This window comes from Bufo gargarizans, chromosome 1 (assembly GCF_014858855.1).
Source record: "Bufo gargarizans isolate SCDJY-AF-19 chromosome 1, ASM1485885v1, whole genome shotgun sequence".
NCBI lineage: Eukaryota > Metazoa > Chordata > Amphibia > Anura > Bufonidae > Bufo > Bufo gargarizans.
The window spans coordinates 703,922,497-703,945,498 of record NC_058080.1 but is presented as its reverse complement, the minus strand read 5'-3'; the positions used below and the strand labels follow the sequence as shown (position 1 = coordinate 703,945,498).

General features: G+C 47.4%; 1 protein-coding gene across 1 annotated transcript in view; it reads right to left on the bottom strand.

Moving 5' to 3' along the window:
- Positions 1-23,002, bottom strand: part of KIAA1328 (KIAA1328 ortholog) — a 167,646-nt gene that overhangs the window by 126,572 nt on the left and 18,072 nt on the right. The window contains exons 4-5 of the mRNA XM_044292623.1: positions 19,070-19,167; positions 8,630-8,745 (exon numbers count right to left, since the gene is read on the bottom strand). Of these exons, the coding sequence (XP_044148558.1) occupies positions 8,630-8,745; positions 19,070-19,167 (214 nt within the window). The remainder of the gene's footprint in view (positions 1-8,629; positions 8,746-19,069; positions 19,168-23,002) is intronic.

Genomic DNA, 23,002 nt, shown 5'->3' with positions numbered 1-23,002 from the left:
ATACACAGATAAATGCAACTGCTATGGCAGGGCTCAAAATGCACGAACATTTGTATTTCTTGCATATAAAAAAAAAAATGGCAGAAAAATACTTCACTGCAAGAGAAGCAAATAAACAAGGACCTTGTCATAATTGGGGTAGGGGTTAAAGGGGTTCTCTCACTTCAGCAAATGGCATTTATCATGTAGAGAAAGTTCATACCAGGAACTTACTAATGTATTGTGATTGTCCATATTGTCTTCTTTGCTGGCTGGATTCATTTTTCACATTATACACTGCTCGCTTCCATGGTTCCGACTAGGGTTGGGCAATATACCGGTATCACGATATACCGCGGAATAAAAAAAAAACAGCGATATGGCTTTTTCCTAAATACCGCGGTATTTCGTGACGTCATAGAAGCTATCATGTGCGCTGACCGCCTCTAAATCTGCGTCTGCGGCCCGCCCTAGCATGAACCGATAGGGGACATTTGCAGAGTTTGTACTCGTGCAAATGTCCCCAATACCTGCTGGCAGCTTGCGGCGGCGCTCTTAGCAGTTCGGCCGGCGTGGGGGAGGGAAGGAATTCTGTGACTCGCATTCCTCCGCCTCCGCCCCCCCCGCTACTGAAGCCCTGGGTGCCATGGTATGTTAGTGAGCAGCATTATACTCACGTGCGCCGTGGCCGCCGCCACTGCCTCCAATATTTAATACTTGGGGGGGGGGGGTTGAGTTACCAGAGGGGGGGCTGATAAGAGTGGGAGGCACATGAGGGTTTGATCAGAGGCACTCTGTCAAAAAAAAATGGTATCGGGACATCCCTACTATAAACCACTCGTTCTGGTACAGAATTAACCCTGTAATGTTTTTGTTGTTACTAGAAGTCAATTGAATACTTACAGATACCCGATACATATAAAAGTATAACAAATAACGTCTCCTCGTGGCTGCCCCCACACAGTGTAACGTCTCCTCGTGGCTGCCCCCACACAGTGTAACGTCTCCTCGTGGCTGCCCCCACACAGTGTAACGTCTCCTCGTGGCTGCCCCCACACAGTGTAACGTCTCCTCGTGGCTGCCCCCACACAGTGTAACGTCTCCTCGTGGCTGCCCCCACACAGTGTAACGTCTCCTCGTGGCTGCCCCCACACAGTGTAACGTCTCCTCGTGGCTGCCCCCACACAGTGTAACGTCTCCTCGTGGCTGCCCCCACACAGTGTAACGTCTCCTCGTGGCTGCCCCCACACAGTGTAACGTCTCCTCGTGGCTGCCCCCACACAGTGTAACGTCTCCTCGTGGCTGCCCCCACACAGTGTAACGTCTCCTCGTGGCTGCCCCCACACAGTGTAACGTCTCCTCGTGGCTGCCCCCACACAGTGTAACGTCTCCTCGTGGCTGCCCCCACACAGTGTAACGTCTCCTCGTGGCTGCCCCCACACAGTGTAACGTCTCCTCGTGGCTGCCCCCACACAGTGTAACGTCTCCTCGTGGCTGCCCCCACACAGTGTAACGTCTCCTCGTGGCTGCCCCCACACAGTGTAACGTCTCCTCGTGGCTGCCCCCACACAGTGTAACGTCTCCTCGTGGCTGCCCCCACACAGTGTAACGTCTCCTCGTGGCTGCCCCCACACAGTGTAACGTCTCCTCGTGGCTGCCCCCACACAGTGTAACGTCTCCTCGTGGCTGCCCCCACACAGTGTAACGTCTCCTCGTGGCTGCCCCCACACAGTGTAACGTCTCCTCGTGGCTGCCCCCACACAGTGTAACGTCTCCTCGTGGCTGCCCCCACACAGTGTAACGTCTCCTCGTGGCTGCCCCCACACAGTGTAACGTCTCCTCGTGGCTGCCCCCACACAGTGTAACGTCTCCTCGTGGCCCCAAGTGTTTTTTTCTTCTAAATGGGCATTTATCGCGATCTATATCGTTATCGCGATACACTTCTTAATATCGTTATCGTGGGAATATTTTTGATATTGTAAAAAAACATTTTTGATAAATGTAAAAAAACAGATCAGTCACTGAAAATTTCAATGGTAGCGGTTTTTTTTTAGGCTCCTAAAAAAAACAGAACAGATCTGTCACCCATTGACTTTCAATGTATTTAGTGACTGATCCTTTTTTTCCGCTTTGATCTCACACAATTGCATCCAAAAGGAACGGCGGCATCCTCATGTGCAAAATCAAAACCAAACGTTTAATTCAGATATTGATATCCTCTGGTGGATCTTAATACCAGAATTAAGTGTGGTAGCCATAAGCTAGTTTCACACTAGCGGCAGGGGACTCCGGCAGGCTGTTCCGGCGGGTGAACAGCCTGTCGGACCTGTCCTGCTGCTAGTTCACGTGTGCCCCCTGGACTGCCACTTCGTCCTCATGCACGCAGTACTTTTAGTCCGGCTGCCTCTCACCGCACGCTGCCGTGCTGCCGCCGGAACTCTGTCCCTGCCCCCATTATAGTCAATGGGGATGGAGCAGCAGTCCGGGGGCACACATGAACTAGCTGCAGGACGGATCCAATAGGCTGTTCACCCGCTGGAACACCCTGCTGCTAGTGTGAAAGTACCCTTACATGTGAGCTTGGCAGCTGAAGGCATCCGTGTTGGTCCCATGTTCATATATGCTAGCGTTGCTAAGAAAAATTACGGTATATTTTATTATATGCAAATGAGCCTCTTGGAGTAACAGGGGCATTACCATTACACCTAGAGGCTCTGCTCTCTCTGTAACTGCCACACCCTCTGCACTTTGACAGGGCCAGGCAGTGAAAGCATCATCACACCTGACCCTGCGAAAGTGCAGAGGACGCGGCAGATGCAGAGAAAGCAGAGTCTCTAGGAGTAAAGGCAACGCCACCGTTGCCACCATGGGACCAACACAGGTGCCTTCAGCTGCCAAGAGCACATGTAACAGGTCAGCCAGTGTCATAGGGACAAATCTGCTGACAGATGCCCTTTAAAGAGGAGCTGTTCCCTTTAACTACACAGAACAAGTTGTAATTAATAAAAGGTAGCTGTAATCAGTAAAGAAGTCCGCCAGGACACATCCTAGAAGCATTTATAGCAGTGAGGGTACCACCACACTGGGGGGCTGCCACATGGCCAGGTTGTTGCCAAAAACTGTGCCAACATGTATATTGGTGTGCTTATTTCAAACTGGAGTTGTCCAGGATTCTAATATTGATGACCTATCCTCAATGGGACAGCTCGTTTCTATTCAAGTGTATAGGAAGGAGCCATCCTATAGAAATGAACGGGACAGCTTGTAGTTACACCTGCTCACCGATGAGATGTCCACGGCAAGCAGGGAAGGCAGCGCTCGCACTGACCGCAGCTTTCCCTTCAACCAGCTGATTGGTGGTGGCCCGGGTGTTGGACCCCCACGATCTGATATTGATGACTATCCTGCAGATAGGTCAAATTCCTACACTGCCGCAAAAATCGAAGCCTTTTTTGCTGATGCAACTTCGTTAGCAGAGGTGCAGTGACCATCCGTCTGCTTCAGGGCCCCATACACAGTAGGGTTCGCTGAACTATTGGTTTAAACACGTCTGGTAGGTCCTGGTTCATTTTGGCGGTGAGCTGCTGCACTTCAGCATGTCTGTCCGCCCTAAGGCCCCATTCACACGTCCGCAATTTCGTTCCGCATTTTGCCGAATTAAACTTCAGAACCCATTCATTTTTATAGGGCCGCACTTCCAGGACCGCAATCCCGTTCCCGAAAAATAGAACATGTCCTATTCTTGTCCACAATTGCTGACAGCGATGTGCGGTCCGCAAAATGCGGAACACACATTGCCAGTGTCCGTGTTTTGTGGATCCGCAAAACACGCTACGGACGTGTGAATGGACCCCAACATTCATCTCTCACATCAAATGGCATGTGGTGCTCCACAGTTTCCACGTCTCTTATTCACAATGGTGCCATCTATCCACTCACCATATGCTTCCCCTTAGCAGCACAAGAACCGTTCACACTGTGCAGTTTCAGAAATACTCCCACCCTTCACCCAAAAGCCAATAATGATCCTTTATGCAACTCAGCTAATTCGCACCTTTTACCCATGACAGCAGCAAGGAATATGTGTACAGACAGCCTATCACACACCTTATATACCCACTGTGATGCTTCACAATCTCGACAATACTAATTACCGAAGAAAATCGCGAATGCATCCTATTTTAAAATTACAGAATCACAAGAGCCCCCTCATTCACACAAAGAGTTAAAACTTTCTCAACCCAGAAGTTAATTCACCTTTCCAGCTATAGCTCACAGAGGTAAAATTAGCAAGTCCTTGCCAAAAGATTCTTCCTGGCCCTAGGAGCACCCCCTGCCAGGTAAAGTATCCATCAATCTGATATTATCTTGACAAAACCCCGTAAAAGTGCCCTCTCGCTAGACTGAGCGGCCCCGGCACAGCAGGGGTCTTAACACCCCTAAGCCTGGTTAGAAACTTCAGAGAAGAATGACGAATTCTTATCACGCAGTTGGTTGGTACAAGAAGGAAGATGACCTGAAAGTCACCTCCAATCCATAGACTGCATATTTTTTCCATATTTTCTTCATATTTCATGAGTTAGGAAAATACGAAATGAACAATCTCTTCCGAAATTGTTGGGGTTATTCTAACACACCTTCCAGGAAATCCGCAAGCAAATTGGAAATTACCGCTTTGAGATATGATATAAAAGGTTCTCAGGTACACAGTATTATCTTCCAGTCATATTTGGTATCAGATGATCTGTAAAGTTCTATCGATTATAAATATGGACTCCATTTCTTAATTTGACCTACGGGTACGGAGAAACTGGCAAAGCAAGGATTCTGCCAGATTTTCTCTCTGGGGCAAGAACTGCCCCCTGTTCCAATTACACAAGGCTGGACTTGTACATGTCACAGCCACAACCAGCTACAGAGTGGGTAAAACACAGCGACCCACTCAGGTCCTGGTCCTTCATCTACCATCTGAAGTTGAACAACATCACGACGGCCCACTGGACACGGGAACCCTGCCATCTTGGATTATTCCTTGCAAAGACTATCTTTTATTGGACTCTACCACGGTAATTCTGAACTTAGACATTCTATTCATTTCCATCTTTTACTTATTTCTATCCAACCAATCTGTTCGACTGGCGGGTATATTTATCTGTCAGTTTTAATGTATATTTCTGTGTATAGCTTTTTATAACAAAACTAACGATTTAATTATTCCAGTTTTGCCCTTGTTACCTGATTATTTGGTCTACGCTAAGAACTCTGTCCTCAGAGGAGACATACTACCGCACCGTCTTATTTTTATACATTGTTGATTAGCTAGGTTGCAAATAACCATTTCGTCCCTTTAGGAATAGTTAGCCAGGGTCGCTTCGCCCCGATTCAATACGAAGAGTGGTAGCAGAAAAGTTATTTGATTTCCAGCGCAAAATCGATAATTTTATTTTAACAGATTGTACCATGTATGGGCCCACCAAGCAATCAAACGTTTACTGTGATCACAGTGGATTTGCCTCCAGAAGTCTCTAGTGGATGAGACCTGGATGGCAACTGTGGCATAGTACGACGGGATTGGCGGCTGGTTGTCACACCCACCAGGCCAGCTCAGCAGACCTTATATACCCACCAAGCCAGCTCACCACATGTGATTCCTTCATGAGCTACATGCTGCCAACATCGACAGTAAGAAGTGGTCACAGTAAGTAGACTCAACTGTGTATATCAATCTGCTCAGCTCCTCCTGCTCTACAACATGCTGCCTACAGATTGCACTGCATTTTTATGGCAACAGGTTCCCTCTAACCAAATCCAGCCAAACTTCATCTTTTTCTGCACATGAGCGAAGACGAACGACTGGAAGCCACATGGATGGACCAGTTCATTGAGATCATGAAGAAAACCCAAATAAAAGAGGAGACCTCCTTGAGAAACACTGGGGATTTGGTGACTACACTCAAATAAATTACACTCAAACACTTGAAAGCATACCAGTCTAAAAAAAATGTCCTCAAGTGTCGCCTCCTCCCATCATGTCCAGGGGATGTTGTGTACCACACCCGTGCATATAAATGATGCAAAACCAGTCGACAGACAAGTCATTCCAGTAGATAAATTGATTTACTTCGATCTTCTGAAAACCACTTCTCCTTTGTCACCTAAACTTACATCGCACCAATGAACGAACCGGTTCTTATAGACAGGAGCCACCTTTCATCAATATGGACTAAATAATTGTGAAATTCAGTTTCATTATGTTTGCCGCTTTCACATAAAGGGGTTTTCAGGCGAATATTGATGACTTATCCTCAGGACAGGTCATTCATATCTGAACAGTGAGAGTCCGCCTCCCAGTACTCCCACCAATCAGCTGTTCCCTGCAGCCTCTAATGCGGGAACTAGCGCAGCGAGTGGTACAGGAAGTACAGCTCCATTCAATGTGCAGTGGCCACGCCGGGTTACTGCAGCTTCACTCTGAAGTGACTGGGAGCTGTTCTATTCACAGTGCTAGATCGGTGCAAGTGCATGGTGTCAGGCCCTCACCGATCAGATATGAGTGACCTGCCCTAAAGATAGGTCATCAATATAAAAATATAATAAAAAAGTTTAACTCCAATACGTCGCCTGTATTGTTAGAGCTGCAGGTCCAAATGTAAAAAGTGGGTCAAGTTCACAAAATTGAATCTGTGCGTTTGTGTTGAACTGAAAACTCCTTCACATCCCTGGACATAGGAGAAAACACCAAACTTCCACGTGTAAGCTCCTCTTATTCAACACACTTCTGTGGAATATCAAGAGGGTGCACCGATAATGAAGTAATGATAACTTGAGTTATCAGTAATTCATTATCGGTGCGCCCTCTTTATATTCCACAGAAGTGTGTTGAATAAGAGGAGCTTACACGTGGAAGTTTGGTGTTTTCCCCTATGTCCAGGGATGTGAAGGAGTTTTATGCTGGAAGGAAGTTTTTTTTTTTTTTTAGTGAAGAAACAGCAGCGTGGTCCAACACAGAAACGCACGCATCAATATTAGAAGCCTGGAAAACCCCTCCGTTTGGCCAGGCTAATTTGCTGTGAGCAGTAGGTAGGGTCTGGGAAGAGCAGTATAAACCCTCTTAGGAGCTTTTCTCATCAGGAGAAGTGTGACTATGAAGTTTTATTGTGACAGATTCGGCTCCTGCAAGTATCCAGGGTGGAGCTTCACTGTGCAGTGCTCTCTGCATCAATCTGCTATCCAGCCTCTACCCTCTTGAGTCGTGGCTGTAGACCACCAGGAGACCACTACAGTGGTCACTCAGGAGAGGTAGGTGCTACGAAGCAGCTCAATGAAGAGAGCACAGTAAAGCTCCACCTCCTGGACACTTTCAAGAGCAGAATAAAACGTCATATTCACACTACTACAGATGAGAAAAACTCCACAAAGGGAATATTTGTACTGCTCTTCTCATCCCCTACCTAGTGATGTCAGCAGTTTAGCATGGTAAAAAAGCACCTTATAATAGGTAGGAGTTTATATGTTTATAGTCATATCAGAGTGTCATTGTAATTAGCAGTTATGGGGTTTAACTTATAACTGATCCAGGACTCGAGTCATCCTTGTATTACATAGAGGGCTATTTATCTGAATTGAGAACATGTAATACTACTTCCAGCTCCCTGGTTCAGGTCAGCGATCTTCCAGTCCCCAGCCTGTAAAGTTCTGGACAGATGGCATGACGTGCACCACTGCAGCCAATAACTGGCCTCAGCAGTAATGTTCTGCCTGGGGACATGTCACCACTGAGGTCAGTCATTGGCTGCAAAGGCACACGTGACCCAGTCTATCAGTTTACAGCATAGGCACAGGAAGATCACTGAACAGTGCCAAGGAACAGGAATGGAGAGAAGAGTATGATTTTTTTTTTATTATTATTTTTTTCAAGCTACAGGGTACGGTCCCAAAAGCTGGACAAACCTATTAAAAGATAACTAATCATCTTTAAAAATTCACCCTATTGGGTACACACGTACGGTGAACGGTTTCCTTTAAAATTTAAAAGACAGAACTTTTTGAATAGTGCCACAACTGACCAGAAACATCTGATCATAGAGATGGAGCTGATCAGGTCTAGACTGTTTAAGGTAAGCCTATGGTTCACTAAACCAGTAGCACATGACTAGCGGTATCTACAGCAAAGAGTCCACTTGTAAAATGATCTCAGGTCACCATTAGCCATAATAGCAGCTATAAAATGCCAGGAGACCCACAGGCCGAAGCCTCTGTTCTGGGCTGGGGAGCCGCCATGTAAGAGTTAATCAGATTAACACTTGGCAGCCTGCAGGGTGTGATGTGAATGTACCCTAAAATCTGATTAAAATGAGGCAATGCAGAGTGATTCGGAGGCCACTATCCTTCTGGAAAGTGTTCCTGTTCAGCAGGCGGGAATGGGAAATTCATGTTGACAAATGTCGATTTCATAGAAGGAAAGCATGGAGGGAACAGCTGGAAAGTCGCTTCCAGCCGAACGCAGGCAGCGTCCCATGCTGATAAGTCATGCTACTAGATGGAAACACATGCAGATTTATTCCTCTCCATAAATTAGGACAATTATAACAGAGAAAGGGAAAGGAGGAGGGGGGGGGGGGCTGAATGTATATGAACAAAAAAAGGATATCTTCCCTCTCTGTAGCAATCAGGTTGTTCTGCTGTTCCAAATGGCGAATCTTCTTCTCGAACGACTCGTGCTCGGTCTTTAAACGCTCTTCCGTCACCTCCTTCTCCTCACTCACCCTGGAAGGAGAAAAGGCTTGGGTTAGAAATGTTAACGCAGAGTACAAAAGGTGCAGAGACTTCAATGAAAATGACTGCAGACGCTGAAGAATACATTGAGACAAACGCAGAGCCGTGACCTGGAGAACCACCTTGGAACTACCTGCAGAAGTCTACTGCCAGGACTGGATAGGCAGTAAAGGGGTTCTCCATTAGGACAGGCCACCGGAGCATGAGAGAACATGGTGCTGACAGAAGCCAGGTAGAGCTTTTCTTTGTGCCAAAAGGTCCGACTTTATCGATTACACCTTGATGGTCTATAGGTCCACAATAATTACATACAGGAAAAGCATACTGCTGTCTCCAATTTTGTAATTTGGCGTTAGTACTAGCAATGCACATGCGCAGTAATTTAGTGCTTGCACAGTAATTCCCGAGGCAAGGCAGTAACTTCCGATGCCCCTAAGGAGGCCACTTTGATCAGTGATACATGCTGGGCTGTAGACCATCCTCCTACGGCAACTCCTACGGGCTGAGAATCCGCCAGATAATCACTAACGAACGTTCATAGATCATCATCTGTCAGAGTAAAGGTGCCACCAATTACCTGATGAAAGGGCGAACCCTTCGTTCGTTGGGTAATTGGATTGTTTGTGTAGACACCTAAAATTGAGGTTTAAACACACTATGCTGCCAGAAAACAACAGGTCAGTATGAGGACGAGCAACGGCATTACCGATCACTCCTCCCCATACTGAGGAGGGGATCGCTGCATGTAAATGCAGCAATCTACTTCACTGACGAGCAGGAACTTGCCCGGAAAGGAAAGCTTCCTTCTCAACAATCGCCTGCTGAATTGTCCTGTCTAAAAGGACCTTTACTCTGTGTTCACAACTATCAAGGGCCTATTACACAGGCTGAGAATCCGCCAGATAATCGCTAACGAGCGCTCATAGGAACGGAACGTTCGTTAGCAATTATCAGGTGGTGTAAAGCTGTCACCGATTATCCGACAAAGGAGCGAAATCGCTTGTGTAGGCACCTAAATGGTCGTTTGTCGGCAGCAGATCATGCTGTCTAAACACGGTCTGCTGCCGGCAAACAAGTCTGTATAGGAATGAGTGATGGCACTATCATTCCTCTCTATACTGTGGAGGAGATCACTGCAAGTAAATGCTTCTCCTCCACTGACGAGCAGGTGCCTGCCAAGGAGGAATGAATGCTTCCTTCCTGACAATCGCCTGCTGAATTGTCCCGTCTAAAGAGACCTTTACCCACCCACATTACCAGGACGCTGGTTTTTATTTCCTACTTGATTCCAGGTGTTGGTGTGCTCGCTCTTTGCTCCACTCTGCCTTTGTTTTTGGTAATACACAAAGATAGACTGAACAATTTCCCGTACTGCTCCATTTGTACAGCACATCTGTATGTCACTCACATGGCAGTGAACACCCAGCCAGCAATGGAGCTAGCTCCGATCCTGGGCTCTCCACCCTTTAGGGGGCTTCCTCTGTCAGCAGGTGCCCTGCACAGCGATTGTGGGGAGCCACTGGTCTGTCATGGTATCCGAAGGCCTAAAAACTAATTGCCGTTTTACATTCATCTTACCCATTAAAAACAAAATGAATAATTATCATGACCTTATTAAACCCAGGATAATCCCCGCGGGGCATTTAGTGGGGTCAGCTCGTAGACAGGAGCCAGCATACAGTGCATATTAATGAGCTTCTATTAGGGTAGATTACGGGGCGTATTTTTAGGTTTATCACCTCTTCTATAAAATTAGTTTTCAGGCTCAAGCCCCTTGGGTGACTTCAATGGGAGTATACAACGTGGCCGTATTTCACCATAGGGAAAACACTGAAGTCACCCCCAAATTACAGCATGACCCTCACATAGGTAAATTGTTCACAGTAACCCATAACCTCACTGCGGCCACCTTGCAATCTCACTACAGAGCCCAAGGCCCTCTGTGTAGTTTTCTTAATTTTATTTATTTTTTTGCAAAACCTTGCTCCTGTTTTTTTTCCCCCTAGAGTAGTCATCATAACTACAAGTGCCATGATTCCCCCTGCGACGCCTTCTCCGACTCGCCTCAAACCCCCTGCTTCATTAAAAGTGGAAGTAATACATGATCGGGGAAATTTTATATTTAGGAGATGACGGTGTACGTGACCGGAATATGAAACGTCAATGACCCGAGGGCCGTACAGGAGCAGTGCAGTCACGTGACCTGGCAGCAGTGCAGCAACACGGAGCATCTACAGAAAAATAAGGGACATTAATAAGTGGCCAAACTATGCGTAACAAAAATCTATTACTTTTTTTATCCCATCTACTCAGATGCTGTCTGTATATCAGCATCCCCAGCTGTGAAGAGGTTAATGACGCGCGTGGACGAGACTGTTCCTAAAAACACCTGGCGGCAAGCGCAGGAGAAGGGCGTCTGAATGCTAACGCCTTTCACGAAGCAATGATTCCTTTATGGAATTCGCATGTCACTTAATGGTGCATTTTATTGCTAACTAAATATTAAGCGCGGAGTTAATCGCGATAGAGATGCTCGCACCGCACAATCTATTGTGCTCCTGTTGCTCACCCGAACTCCCTCGACTAAATGAGATCATTTCAGCGGCGCCTCTCTGTATCCAACATGGAAGCACATAACTCAGGGAGCGTATTAGGCAGGGTTATCCATCATGGCCACTACGTCTCTCCACCTGTTCCAGCAAAGCAGGCGCGGAAAAGATCAATTATGTGCTAAATACAGGCACGAAAGAGCAACCCGTCTTACTCTCCTGACAGTCCAATATTAGGCGTCTAATGTGTTATTTGACATCTTTGCCCGGATCTAGGTCATCGTTATGCTCCCAGGGTCTAGACGCAATCTTTCACAGGACGCTGGTCACAGGAGAACCTGAGAGGACAAATTAGAAACTTTCTTCTGCAACTTGAGACATAGTTCTCCTATGTGGGAGCTGCCATACAGACCGTGCCCAACCTCATCGGCGTCGGAAACCCTTTTAGATATACTATACTGTCCTTAAATGGGGTGCAGAAGAGGGGGCTACTTTACAGAAGAGCTTGGAGCTATGACATCTACCGATTAATCGTTTAATCTAATAGGAAAAAATGAATAGACTTGTTTTCCTTTATAAAAACTCATCAGACCCCTTGCCATCAGTCCCCAACACCCTTAGTCCGCCCCTGTGCGATCAGCCCACGTGCATTAGTTCGCCCCAGTGCCATCAGTTCCACTATCCCTCAGTGCCCCCCCCCCGCCAGTGCCATCAAGCTCCCCTCAGTGCCACCAGCTGCCCTCCCGCCAGTGCCATCAAGCTCCCCTCAGTGCCACCAGCTGCCCCCCGCCGTGCCATCAGGCTCCTCCCAGTGCCATCAGCTGCCCCCTCAGTGCCAACAGCTAAAACTAAAACTCTCATCAGATGAAATGATGATTGGACGCGTCAAGCATCCACCTCACATCAGGTCAGAGAAGTCTGCAGACTGATCTCCAGAATGGAGAGGATCTAGAAAGCATCCTAAGCCTTTTGGTACTGCTCAGGGATTGCTGACACCATTCCTGGCATATCTCTATAGGGCCGAGTGGCCTCTGCATGGGCTGTGGTTTCAGGTAACCTATAGACAGGGCCAAACAGGTTTAAAGGGGAACTCCAGGAGAACGATCATGCAGCGATGGCCTGGAGCCACACCATAAGCTCCATTCATTCTGTAAATCAGGTTGTCACTATGGAGCCCTGTGACCTCGGACACATCTATGTCAGAAGGTCGTTCAGGCCGGAGCCCCCTCCGGCAATGTGCAGGGAGGAGGACACAGCCTCCCTCCATGGCTGGTACCTGGTTTCCAGTCTGCGGTCCGGTGTCCCAGAACCCCGGCTGGCTTTGTTTCCGTGAACCCAGCTAGCCATCCATGCCAGTCAACGGTGGGTTCTGGTGTGGACCACGTCCCTCCCAGTATAGAGCGGTGCGGTTATTATACTGTCCGGGAGAAGCGGTTGACCATGGAGCAGCGAGTAATAAAAAGCGCTTCACTCCTGCTCTGTGGTCACATGACGCAAACAAATCTTGCATCAAGGATTTTTTTTGTGTCGATTTACTCGATTCAAAATCGAGTAATTGTTTCAGCCCTAGTCCCGTTTCTGTTATGCAGGCCATAGGCCTCTTTCACACTTGCGTTGTCCGGATCCGGCGTGTACTCCACTTGCCGGAATTACACGCCGGATCCGGAAAAATACAAGTGTCCGGATCCGTCTTCAAAATGCTTTCAGTGTTACTATGCCAGCCAGGACGCTATTAAAGTCCTGGTTGCCATAGTTGGAGCGAGGAGCGGGGAGCGGTACACTTACAGTCCGTGCGGCTCCCTGACGTCACTCTGGAGCGCCCCGGGAGCCGCACGGACGGTAAGTATGCTGCTCCCCGCTACACTTTACCATGGCTGCCTGGACTCTAGCGTCCCAGCAGCCATGGTAACCATTCAGAAAAAGCTAAACGTCAGATCCGGCAATGCGCCGAAACAACGTTTAGCTTAAGGCCGGATCCGGATCAATGCCTTTCAATGGGCATTAATTCCGGATCCGGCCTTGCGGCAAGTCTTCAGGATTTTTGGCCGGAGCAAAAAGCGCAGCATGCTGCGGTATTTTCTCCGGCCAAAAAACGTTCCGCTCCGGAACTGAAGACATCCTGATGCATCCTGAACGGATTTCACTCCATTCAGAATGCATTAGGATAAAACTGATCAGGATTCTTCCGGCATAGAGCCCCGACGACGGAACTTTATGCCGGAAGAAAAGAACGCAGGTGTGAAAGAGCCCCAAGAAAGAAATCGAATGAGTCTCAGGTTAGGGCTCTTTCACACCTGCGTTCTTTTCTTCCGGCATAAAAGTTCCGTCGTCAGGGCTCTATGCCGGAAGAATCCTGATCAGTTTTATCCTAATGCATTCTGAATGGAGTGAAATCCGTTCAGGATGCATCAGGATGTCTTCAGTTCCGGACCGGAACGTTTTTTGGCCGGAGAAAATACCGCAGCATGCTGCGCTTTTTGCTCCGGCCAAAGATCCTGAAGACTTGCCGCAAGGCCGGATCCGGAATTAATGCCCATTGAAGCTAAACGTCGTTTCGGCGCATTGCCGGATCCGACGTTTAGCTTTTTCTGAATGGTTACCATGGCTGCCGGGACGCTAAAGTCCTGGCAGCCATGGTAAAGTGTAGTGAGGAGCAGCATACTTACCGTCCGTGCGGCTCCCAGGGCGCTCCAGAGTGACGTCAGGGCGCCCCACGCGCATGGATGACGTGATCACATGGCACGTCATCCATGCGCATGGGGAGCTCTGACGTCACTCTGGAGCGCCCCGGGAGCCGCGCGGACTGTAAGTATACTGCTCCCCTGCTCCCCGCTCCTACTATGGCAACCAGGACTTTAATAGCGTCCTGGCTGCCATAGTAACACTGAACGCATTTTGAAGACGGATCCGTCTTCAAATGCTTTCAGTACACTTGCGTTTTTCCGGATCCGGCGTGTAATTCCGGCAAGTGAAGTACATGACGGATCCGGACAACGCAAGTGTGAAAGAGGCCTTAAAAGAATCTAAAGATCCGATTTGGTTAGTGACTCATTCGATTCTTTGAGTTAAAAGAACCGTGAGTCAGACTCTAGAACAGTTTACACTGAGGCTGATGCTTTTGCAGCAGTGATAAGATTAAGGGACAGGAGCAGAGAGATAAGAGAAGCTACAGGACAGTTTAGATTACAGTTTGAATTAACCCTTTAGGATAAAATTGGCTTCTCAAGGAGATATATATGTTAAAGGCATCCCTTCTATTTAATTCTGTAGCTATATAACTAAGGCTACTTTCATACTTGCGGCAGGACAGATCCGGCAGGCTGTTCACCCCGTCGGATCCGTCCTTCCGCTGTTTCGCCGGGGCGGAGCTCCGGCGCAGCACGGCAGTGCATGGCGAAAGGCCACCAGACTAAAAGTACTGCATGTCCAACTTTTTAGTCCGGCGGCCTCTCACCGCGAACTGCTGTGCTGCGCCGGAGCTCCACCCCCGTCCCCATTATAGTCAATAGGGTCCGGGGACGGAGCGGCGATATATGTAACATGGTATACAGCATTATTTGGGGGGGAGCACTATGGGGGCATCTACTGGGGGCTTTATGCCGCGGCTCCGCCTGGCTCCTAACTTTTTTAGCTGGCTCCTAGATTCCAAAGAAATTTGTCAAGCCCTGCATTATAGAATTGCGTTATGGTCCATGGTAAAGGAATCCATAATGCATTTCTGCTTTGACCACCAAACGAATTTCAAGATATATAAATTCGCTCATCTCTACCGACTACCCGTTGACCATATACGTTTGGGGCACTCGGCACATACCGTATTTTTGCACTAACGTCCATGTAGAGATTGCAGCAGCAACTAATGGTGCAGTTGCGGGTGCGGAGAGCCCACTGACAGTGACGGCAAGGATCCTTATATAGAAGGCAGGGATAGTTTTATCATAGTCCCTGCCCTCCACATTGCTCAACGATTGCTGTGTATAGAGATCAGGAAGGGACAATGCCGATTGTCTGATCTCTGGGGGCTGTGAGTCTGCACAAGCTGCTGGGTCTGAGCACACCAGGATCTGCAGTGAGGCTGTACAACCTCTCTGGTAGCTGTCAGCCCTAGCTGCTGGAGAAGTCAGCAAATAAAAAATATAAAATGTAATGTTAAATGTCCCCCAACGGGTTTATATGACCTTAGGGGAGGAACAAAGTGTGTATTTAAAAAAAAAAAAAAAAAAAAAAAAAAAAAAAAAAAAAAAGGAAAAGAAAATCAGTTTGGAAACACCTTTTTATGCAATATGCAATTTTCTACATTGTAAATTCATATTGAAGATGGTAAAGATACATAAGGAATTACCGTATTGTTGGTCCTAAAATGTGAGCGAGTCTAATGGGGCGAATACTAATGAGGGTTTCCATCATGCAAGCTCTTAGTACAGTAGGACCGGGGTGCGGTGAATGCAGCGCTCCTCGTGCAGGCTCTGTACTCACCGCTTCCTAGTCTTCTCTTGCACGGCTCCTCAAACTGTGCTGTGACCTGCGCATGTCAGCGCGCCCTGTGACCTCACTCTAAGCAATGTCGGGTCACAGCACATCATGGAAGGAAGAGTGCTGAATCTCAGGAGGGGCAGCAGGGTGCGGAACAGGAGAGGCGAGCTGATTTTTTAATTTTTTTTGTCTCATCCGAGGTTTGATTGGGAGTCTTATAAACATTAAGGGTCTGATTAAAGGGGTTGTCCAGGTTCAGAGCTGATTCTGGACATAACCTCTTCTTCCCTCATTCAGCATGAATAAGTGGAGCATCGGAACATTTCATTCTCCAATGCTCCCCCTTTCCCCGCGCTATATTGCGCAGGGCAAGGGCTTTTTCTTTAGATCCGGTGACTTACCAGGTCTCTGTATGGGAGCTCGGTGATGTCACCACCACTAATGGGCTGTTTTTAGCGTTGCCCTAGCTTGTAAAACAGCCTAGGACAGCGCTATAGACCGCCCATTAGTGCCAGTGACATGACCAGGATCACTGCTAGGTGGAAGCCTCTGCCCATTAGTGTAAAAATGTAAACAAAAATAGCCCTTGCCCTGCGCGATGCAGCATAGGCCAAGTGGGGGCATCGGAGCATGAAATGCACCGATACTCCACTCATACAGGCTGAATGGGTGAAGAAGGGGTTATGTCCGAGTTCAGCTCTGAACCCGGACAGCCCCTTTAACATTGGGGGTCTGATGAAAATATTTTTCTCATTTACCTCCTTTAAAACCTAAAACCTGCGTCTTATAGGGCGGAAAATATGGTAAATAGCAAACAACAGTGTTAAACAATCTAGAATATATTTTAGATGTTAGATTCTTCAGAGTAGCCCCCCTTCTGCTTTGATGACAGCTTTGCACACTCTTGGTATTCTCTCAGTCAGCTTCATGAGGTAGTCACCTTGTCAACAGTTAGGGCTGAATCACACGACCGTGATTGGCCCAAGAGAAAAGGTCTGTGTGTCAATCGCATCTCCCGGGCCAAAAGCGACTCCCCAGAACCAAACTGACTGTATCATAGAAATGTATCATACAGTCCGGTCGTGGGTCTATTGTGCATGATGTGAGTACACAGCAATAGTCCCGTGATCAGAGAGACTCTGAATATCACAAATTACTATGATACAAGTCATGGAAGCCGCGGTCAGGCCAGGGTGCGGCAGCTAACACATGGACTGCGATTCGCAGCCCAATCACATAAATAAGCGGTTGTGCAGCTACACTGGTGACCTATCCCCATATCAGATAGTCTGACTCCTAGAACCCACCAATCAGCTGTTTGAAAAGGGAGCAGCATTCATGCGAGAGCTGCTTCCGCTTCAAAATTACCTGCGCACCATCTACTCTGCAGTAGTGCGCAGTGTGATTACAACTGCTCGTCCCAGGGTAAACTGGCAACAGGGCATTACCATCTCCTACAGTCTGAGACCGTAGGATGAGGAGAGCAAACGGGTCCTAAAGACCTCTAATGTAAAAGCAGGGCTCTACCACGCTTGCATGAAGGATTACAGGATTAATAACAGATACGTTTTGATTTACATCGTGATGGATCCTGACAGAACAGAACCACAACCTTCTGAACAGAACCGCAATGTATAGCAGTGTTTTAATACATTTCTAACAGAATAAATAATGAAAAGAAACCAATCACAGAATAATCCATATAGTGCAACTTATCAAAATGGGGCATGGTTTTTGCACATTTTATGACTTACAGCCACATCCCTTTTTCCGAAGAGTGTTTAGGGGTTGTCCCACCTCGCTGTTTCCATGGCTGAGATGGGGCTTGGCACTGGCCAGGGGAGGCCGAGTTAAGGAAACTGCCAAGCCGCCTGTGCTCCTCTGTTTCCATAATTTCCATAGCAGTGCATGGAAGCTAGGCATAGGCGTAGTACAGCAGCCTATACTGTTTTCGGAACTCAGGAACCCTTTTAAAAACATAGGGGCACATTTATTAAGACTGGCATTTTAGACGCCGGTCTTAAGCCTCTGCGCTGGATCACCAAAGTTATGTAGAGGTGCTGGCTATATCCACCGCCAATTCTAAATGTGAGACAGCTTCCTTGTCGTCTTACATTTGGACCATTTTCTATGTACAAAATTATGAATAAGCCGGGCCTCCCTGCCCACCCACTTTCACGTCAGGCCAACTATTTTAGATCTGGCGTGAGCAGGGAAGAAGTCACAGATTCTGCATCCAGCGCCCCAGAACACAGCCATACATCACTCAGATAATATGACCACTGACGAAGGTCCACCGTGACCGAAACATTTGGTCAGAAATATTCTGTTGTTTAATGCTCCTATATATACCACGGGCGAATGGATGATGCAGAGATTAATACATGAAATAAATTTCATTTAAATTGCAAAAAGAACCTGAGTGCCTCAATACTTCATTCTCAAGATTCTGTTGCAACATGGCGTTCAACAGAATCTGTGCCAGCTATACATATATCTGTTCATAAATGACGCCCATAATATATTTGAACAGCGCCATGTGCTTCATCTTAGACCTCTTTTTCAGCATTTTGCTTCAAGTCCAGAGGCTATTTAAACCATTCAACATCAGTGCTGAGTCCTGGCTGAGGTTGTGGAGCATCTGCCAGTACAATGTGTACCGACGCCATGGCACTCAGTTGCCATAATTCTCCATGGTTGGCATCAGGAGCACGCTCTTCAGCGACTGCTTAGAGTCTCGGCCTCTAAGGGTCCATTCACACGTCTGCAATTCTGTTCCGTATTTTGCGGAACGGAATTGCGGACCCATTCATTTATATGGGGCCACACTAAGTGCTGTCCGGATCCACATTTCCGGATCCGCAATTCAGTTCCCGAAAAAAATAAAACATGTCCTATTTTTGTCCGCAATTTACAGAGCCCCTGCTATCTGATAGGTTTTAGAGCTTACTATAGAACAGGTGTATCTGAAGGGCTCCAGTTTTTTGCCAGGATTCCCCTTTAAATAGGCACAGGTATGAGACGCCACTATCTGGAATTCATGCCTGTCTATACGTCACATATTTAGCATGTCTACAATGCCGAAGCTCTTCAGATTCTCATTAAACCCAAGCCTGATTCTCATCTTAATGTAAGTAGGAGACCTCTTCACTGTGGAGCTATTGTATCCCTCATTTCCAGCGTAATCGTGTTATCTCCATCTGATACAACTCTGCTTGCTGATCCTCGTACCCTGGAAAGCCATGTAAAGTCTCGCTAAGCGCTGAGATCAGGCGGCAGAGGGAACGTCTCACCTCGCAAGCTCTTTGATTAGATTTGCAATTCGTCTCTTGTCTTCTGGGCACAAATCCTTCAAAGATGCACTTCTTATCCCAGCTTCTGGCTGAACCACCTGGAAAGAGAGGAAGCAAGAGGACACTCCGTGAGGCTGCGGGTCACCTGAAGGAGGGCAAAGACACGGGATAGCAAAGGTAATCCTTTACTACGCAATTACCGAGCAAGACAGCACAAAGGAGACAAGAGAAGCCTCAACAGCAGCTCTAAGATGAGCGTCACACAACGGACCACGAGACGCCATCAATCTAACAGACACTTCTAAAATCATCACCACATCCGCTTATCCTCTGCTGTGTCAGAGCTCGGCATAGTTAAAACATATTTAAGACGTTTTCCAGAAACCCCCTGTCCTATGGCAGTTCATCCTCCCAGAGGGGGTCTCCCTGCTGTCTGTGACCGACAAAACATGTTTTACTTATATTTAATTCTGTGTTCATCACAATCCAGCGGGTGTAGGGAGAAAGCTCTGGTACCTTGTAACGGGGCCTGCACCTGGGGCCGTTGGACCCGATCAGGATAGCTTTCAGCCTCTGGGGGAGAAGATTTTGTTCATTCAGTGGGACCAAACAGAGATCGGCTACTTTCACACTAGCGTTCAGTGCTCCGCTTGTGAGTTCCGTTTGAAGGCTCTCACAAGCGGCCCCGAACGGATCCGTACTGCCCCAATGCATTCTGAGTGGATGCGGATCCGCTCAGAATGCATCAGTCTGGCACAGTTTGGCCTCCGCTCAGCAGGCGGACACCTGAACGCTGCTTGCAGCGTTCGGGTGTCCGCCTGGCCGTGCGGAGGCAAACGGTTCCGTCCAGACTTACAATGTAAGTCAATGGGCACGGATCCGTTTGAAGTTGACACAATATGGCTCAATTTCAAAAGGGATCTGTCCCCCTATGACTTTCAATGTAAAGTCTGGACGGATCCGTCTGACTAACTTTCACACTGAAATATAATGCAGACGGATCCGTTCTGAACAGATCCCATCGTCTGCATTATAGGAGCGGATCCGTCTGTGCAGACACCAGACGGATCTGCTCCGAACGCAAGTGTGAAAGTAGCAATAGGGTTGGCCAACTTTTACAGAAATTTCTAAAAAGGCCATAAGCAGTAACGTTTGATAGAGGCAGCCACAGGTTTGTATTCTGCCCCAGCTGTGAAGGCCCCTGGCCGACCCACTGGCATCCTCCGCGTCCACAGGGCACAAGATGGAAGCGAACGGGTGACAGATGAGGGCAGCAGAAACCCCTGTATCTTTTCATGCGCTGGAAGCATCCTCTTTAGACATGAGTGAACTGATTCATTCATTAGCGTTCTTCAGTTGTGAGGGGCTTACCACGATGACAAAAGAGCTGCCCCAGAAACATCTCGCCCAGCCCGGACAATCTCGTGCCCGGGCTGCTGCTCAGAAACAGAACAGCAACTGTTCATCTGCATCTACCTGGAAGTGTAGCAGCGCATGCACAGCCACTGTTCCAGTATCAGCAGCAGAGCCTTCACGCTTGCGCCGCTACTCATCAGGGCCGGGCGATATGTCGGGAGGTGGAAACAGCCCCTGCGGATAAAGAACTGTACCTGAAGAATGAACCAATTCGTATGAATCAATTTGCTCACCGTTACTCCATGTACCGTTATAGAGAAGGCCATGATGCGAGCCATATTTCTCCAAGGCACACAGGCGATGCAGGATTTGTCGGGCAGCCGAGGACCTTCACAGCTGAGAAATGGTTCCATACATTAAGGCCTCATGCACATGACCATGCCGTTTCTTGCGGACCGCAAGCCACGGATTCGCCAAAAAACGGAAGCCGTCCGTGTGCCCTCCGCAATTTGCAGAACGCAACGGGCGGCCCATTGTAGACATGCCTATTCTTGTCTGTAAAACAGACAAGAATAGGACATGCTATATTTTTTTTGCGGGGCCTCGGAACAGAGCAACAGATGCTGACAGCACACGGAGTGCTGTCCGCATCTTTTGCAGCCCCATTGAAGTGAATGGGTCCGCACCCGAGCCACGTCTCGGATGCAGAACCGAAAAACGATCGTGTGCATGAGGCCTAAACGTTACCATTTACAGCCTTTTCAGACATTTATAAATTGACAGACCCCCGTAAGGGTATCGAGACCACAAAATGGTCAAGACGCAGCAGAAAACCTTGCAGGCAAGCAAGCCCATGTGGCATATAAACTGGTTGCTTAAAAATCCTGTCTATGGACTGATGGATAATAGTCTGTCACATGACATCTACTTGGGACTGAACACCTAAAATGGATTGTCCTAGACTTCATTATGGAAGGACTTTTGATACTGTCATACTACTATTAGGTGAGAAAAGAGGATCAGAAAGGCTCATACAGCCAGACACGGAGTTTCAAAGTATAAATAATTATGAAATCTGGCGACAGATCCGATTTACCAGCTCTGCTTGGAAAAAATAAACCTTTCAACCAAAGGCTTTGAACTGTCTGTGTGCTATTCAATATAAAAAAAAATATTAGAAAGTTGTTAATACAATGTCCTCCAGGGTAGCGTCAGTCATTATAAAAACACTCTCACCTATTCCATCCCCCGCCGTTCCAATCCTCCCCGCCAGGCTTTGCTCACTTGGCTGTAGCAATGATGTGACTGTATACGCCACAGCAGGCAATTACTGGCCTCCATGGCCAGGTGTTGTATATGGCCAGTGATTGGCTGCAGCAGTGCCAGAGGTCAACGGGCACATCAAGACTGCAGCAGTGAGTGGTGTACCCAAAAACCCCTGAGTCAATCAACTGGAGAAAGAGGAGCTGTCACCTCAAAATGCAGTGCAATCTGCAGGTTAAAGAGCAGATTGATTATATAGGGGACATTTAATAAAGTTTTACTCCACTATTGCAGCATTAAAGAGGCACAAAGTATGGCAAATGCTATATCTGCACCATAATTGCGCTAGCAGTGCAGGGGTTATTAAATAACCCCAGCACTATCAGTGTGTGTAAGTGTGTATACAGAGATAGCTGTCAGTCACTGATAGCTGTACACGGGGAGAGGTTATCAGTAATTGATCGCATTCTCTGTGTAAGTGTGTATACAGACATAGCTGTCAGTCACTGATAACTGTACACAGGTGTTATCCGTGATTGATCGCATTCTCTGTGTAAGTGTGTATACAGAGATAGCTGTCAGTCACTGATAGCTGTACACGGGGAGAGGTTATCAGTAATTGATCGCATTCTCTGTGTAAGTGTGTATACAGACATAGCTGTCAGTCACTGATAACTGTACACAGGTGTTATCCGTGATTGATCGCATTCTCTGTGTAAGTGTGTATACAGACATAGCTGTCAGTCACTGATAACTGTACACAGGTGTTATCCGTGATTGATCGCATTCTCTGTGTAAGTGTGTATACAGACATAGCTGTCAGTCACTGATAGTTGTACACAGGGAGATGTTATCAGTAATTGATAGCATTCCTTGTGTGTGTGTGTATACAGAGATGGCTGTCACTGGTGTTACATGTACCAGCAGTAGTGGATAATCATTAAAGATTAAACTATTACACTATCAAGCATGGCTATTTGATTTCATACCATGTTATATTACGTCGTAAAGTCATAATGTGTTATGACATCACTAGGTTAGGGCGCCATATTGCCACGTGTTATGATATGACAAAGTCCTCATGTGTTAGGTCATTACTGCACTGTAACGTCATTATGATCCAGTATGTGGGCCGGAGACTGCACATGAAGAAGCACAGATGTCTCGAGACGCTTTCCCTTAGTCCATCATAATAAAGAAATGTCAGATCTTTAATTGGTTATTTTGGATCAGACCAGTGAATCCATTAATGCTTTCAGTAGTGAGGTGCCGGCTTATGCACGACCTCATCCAGTAAGCACTGCTGATCTTTGG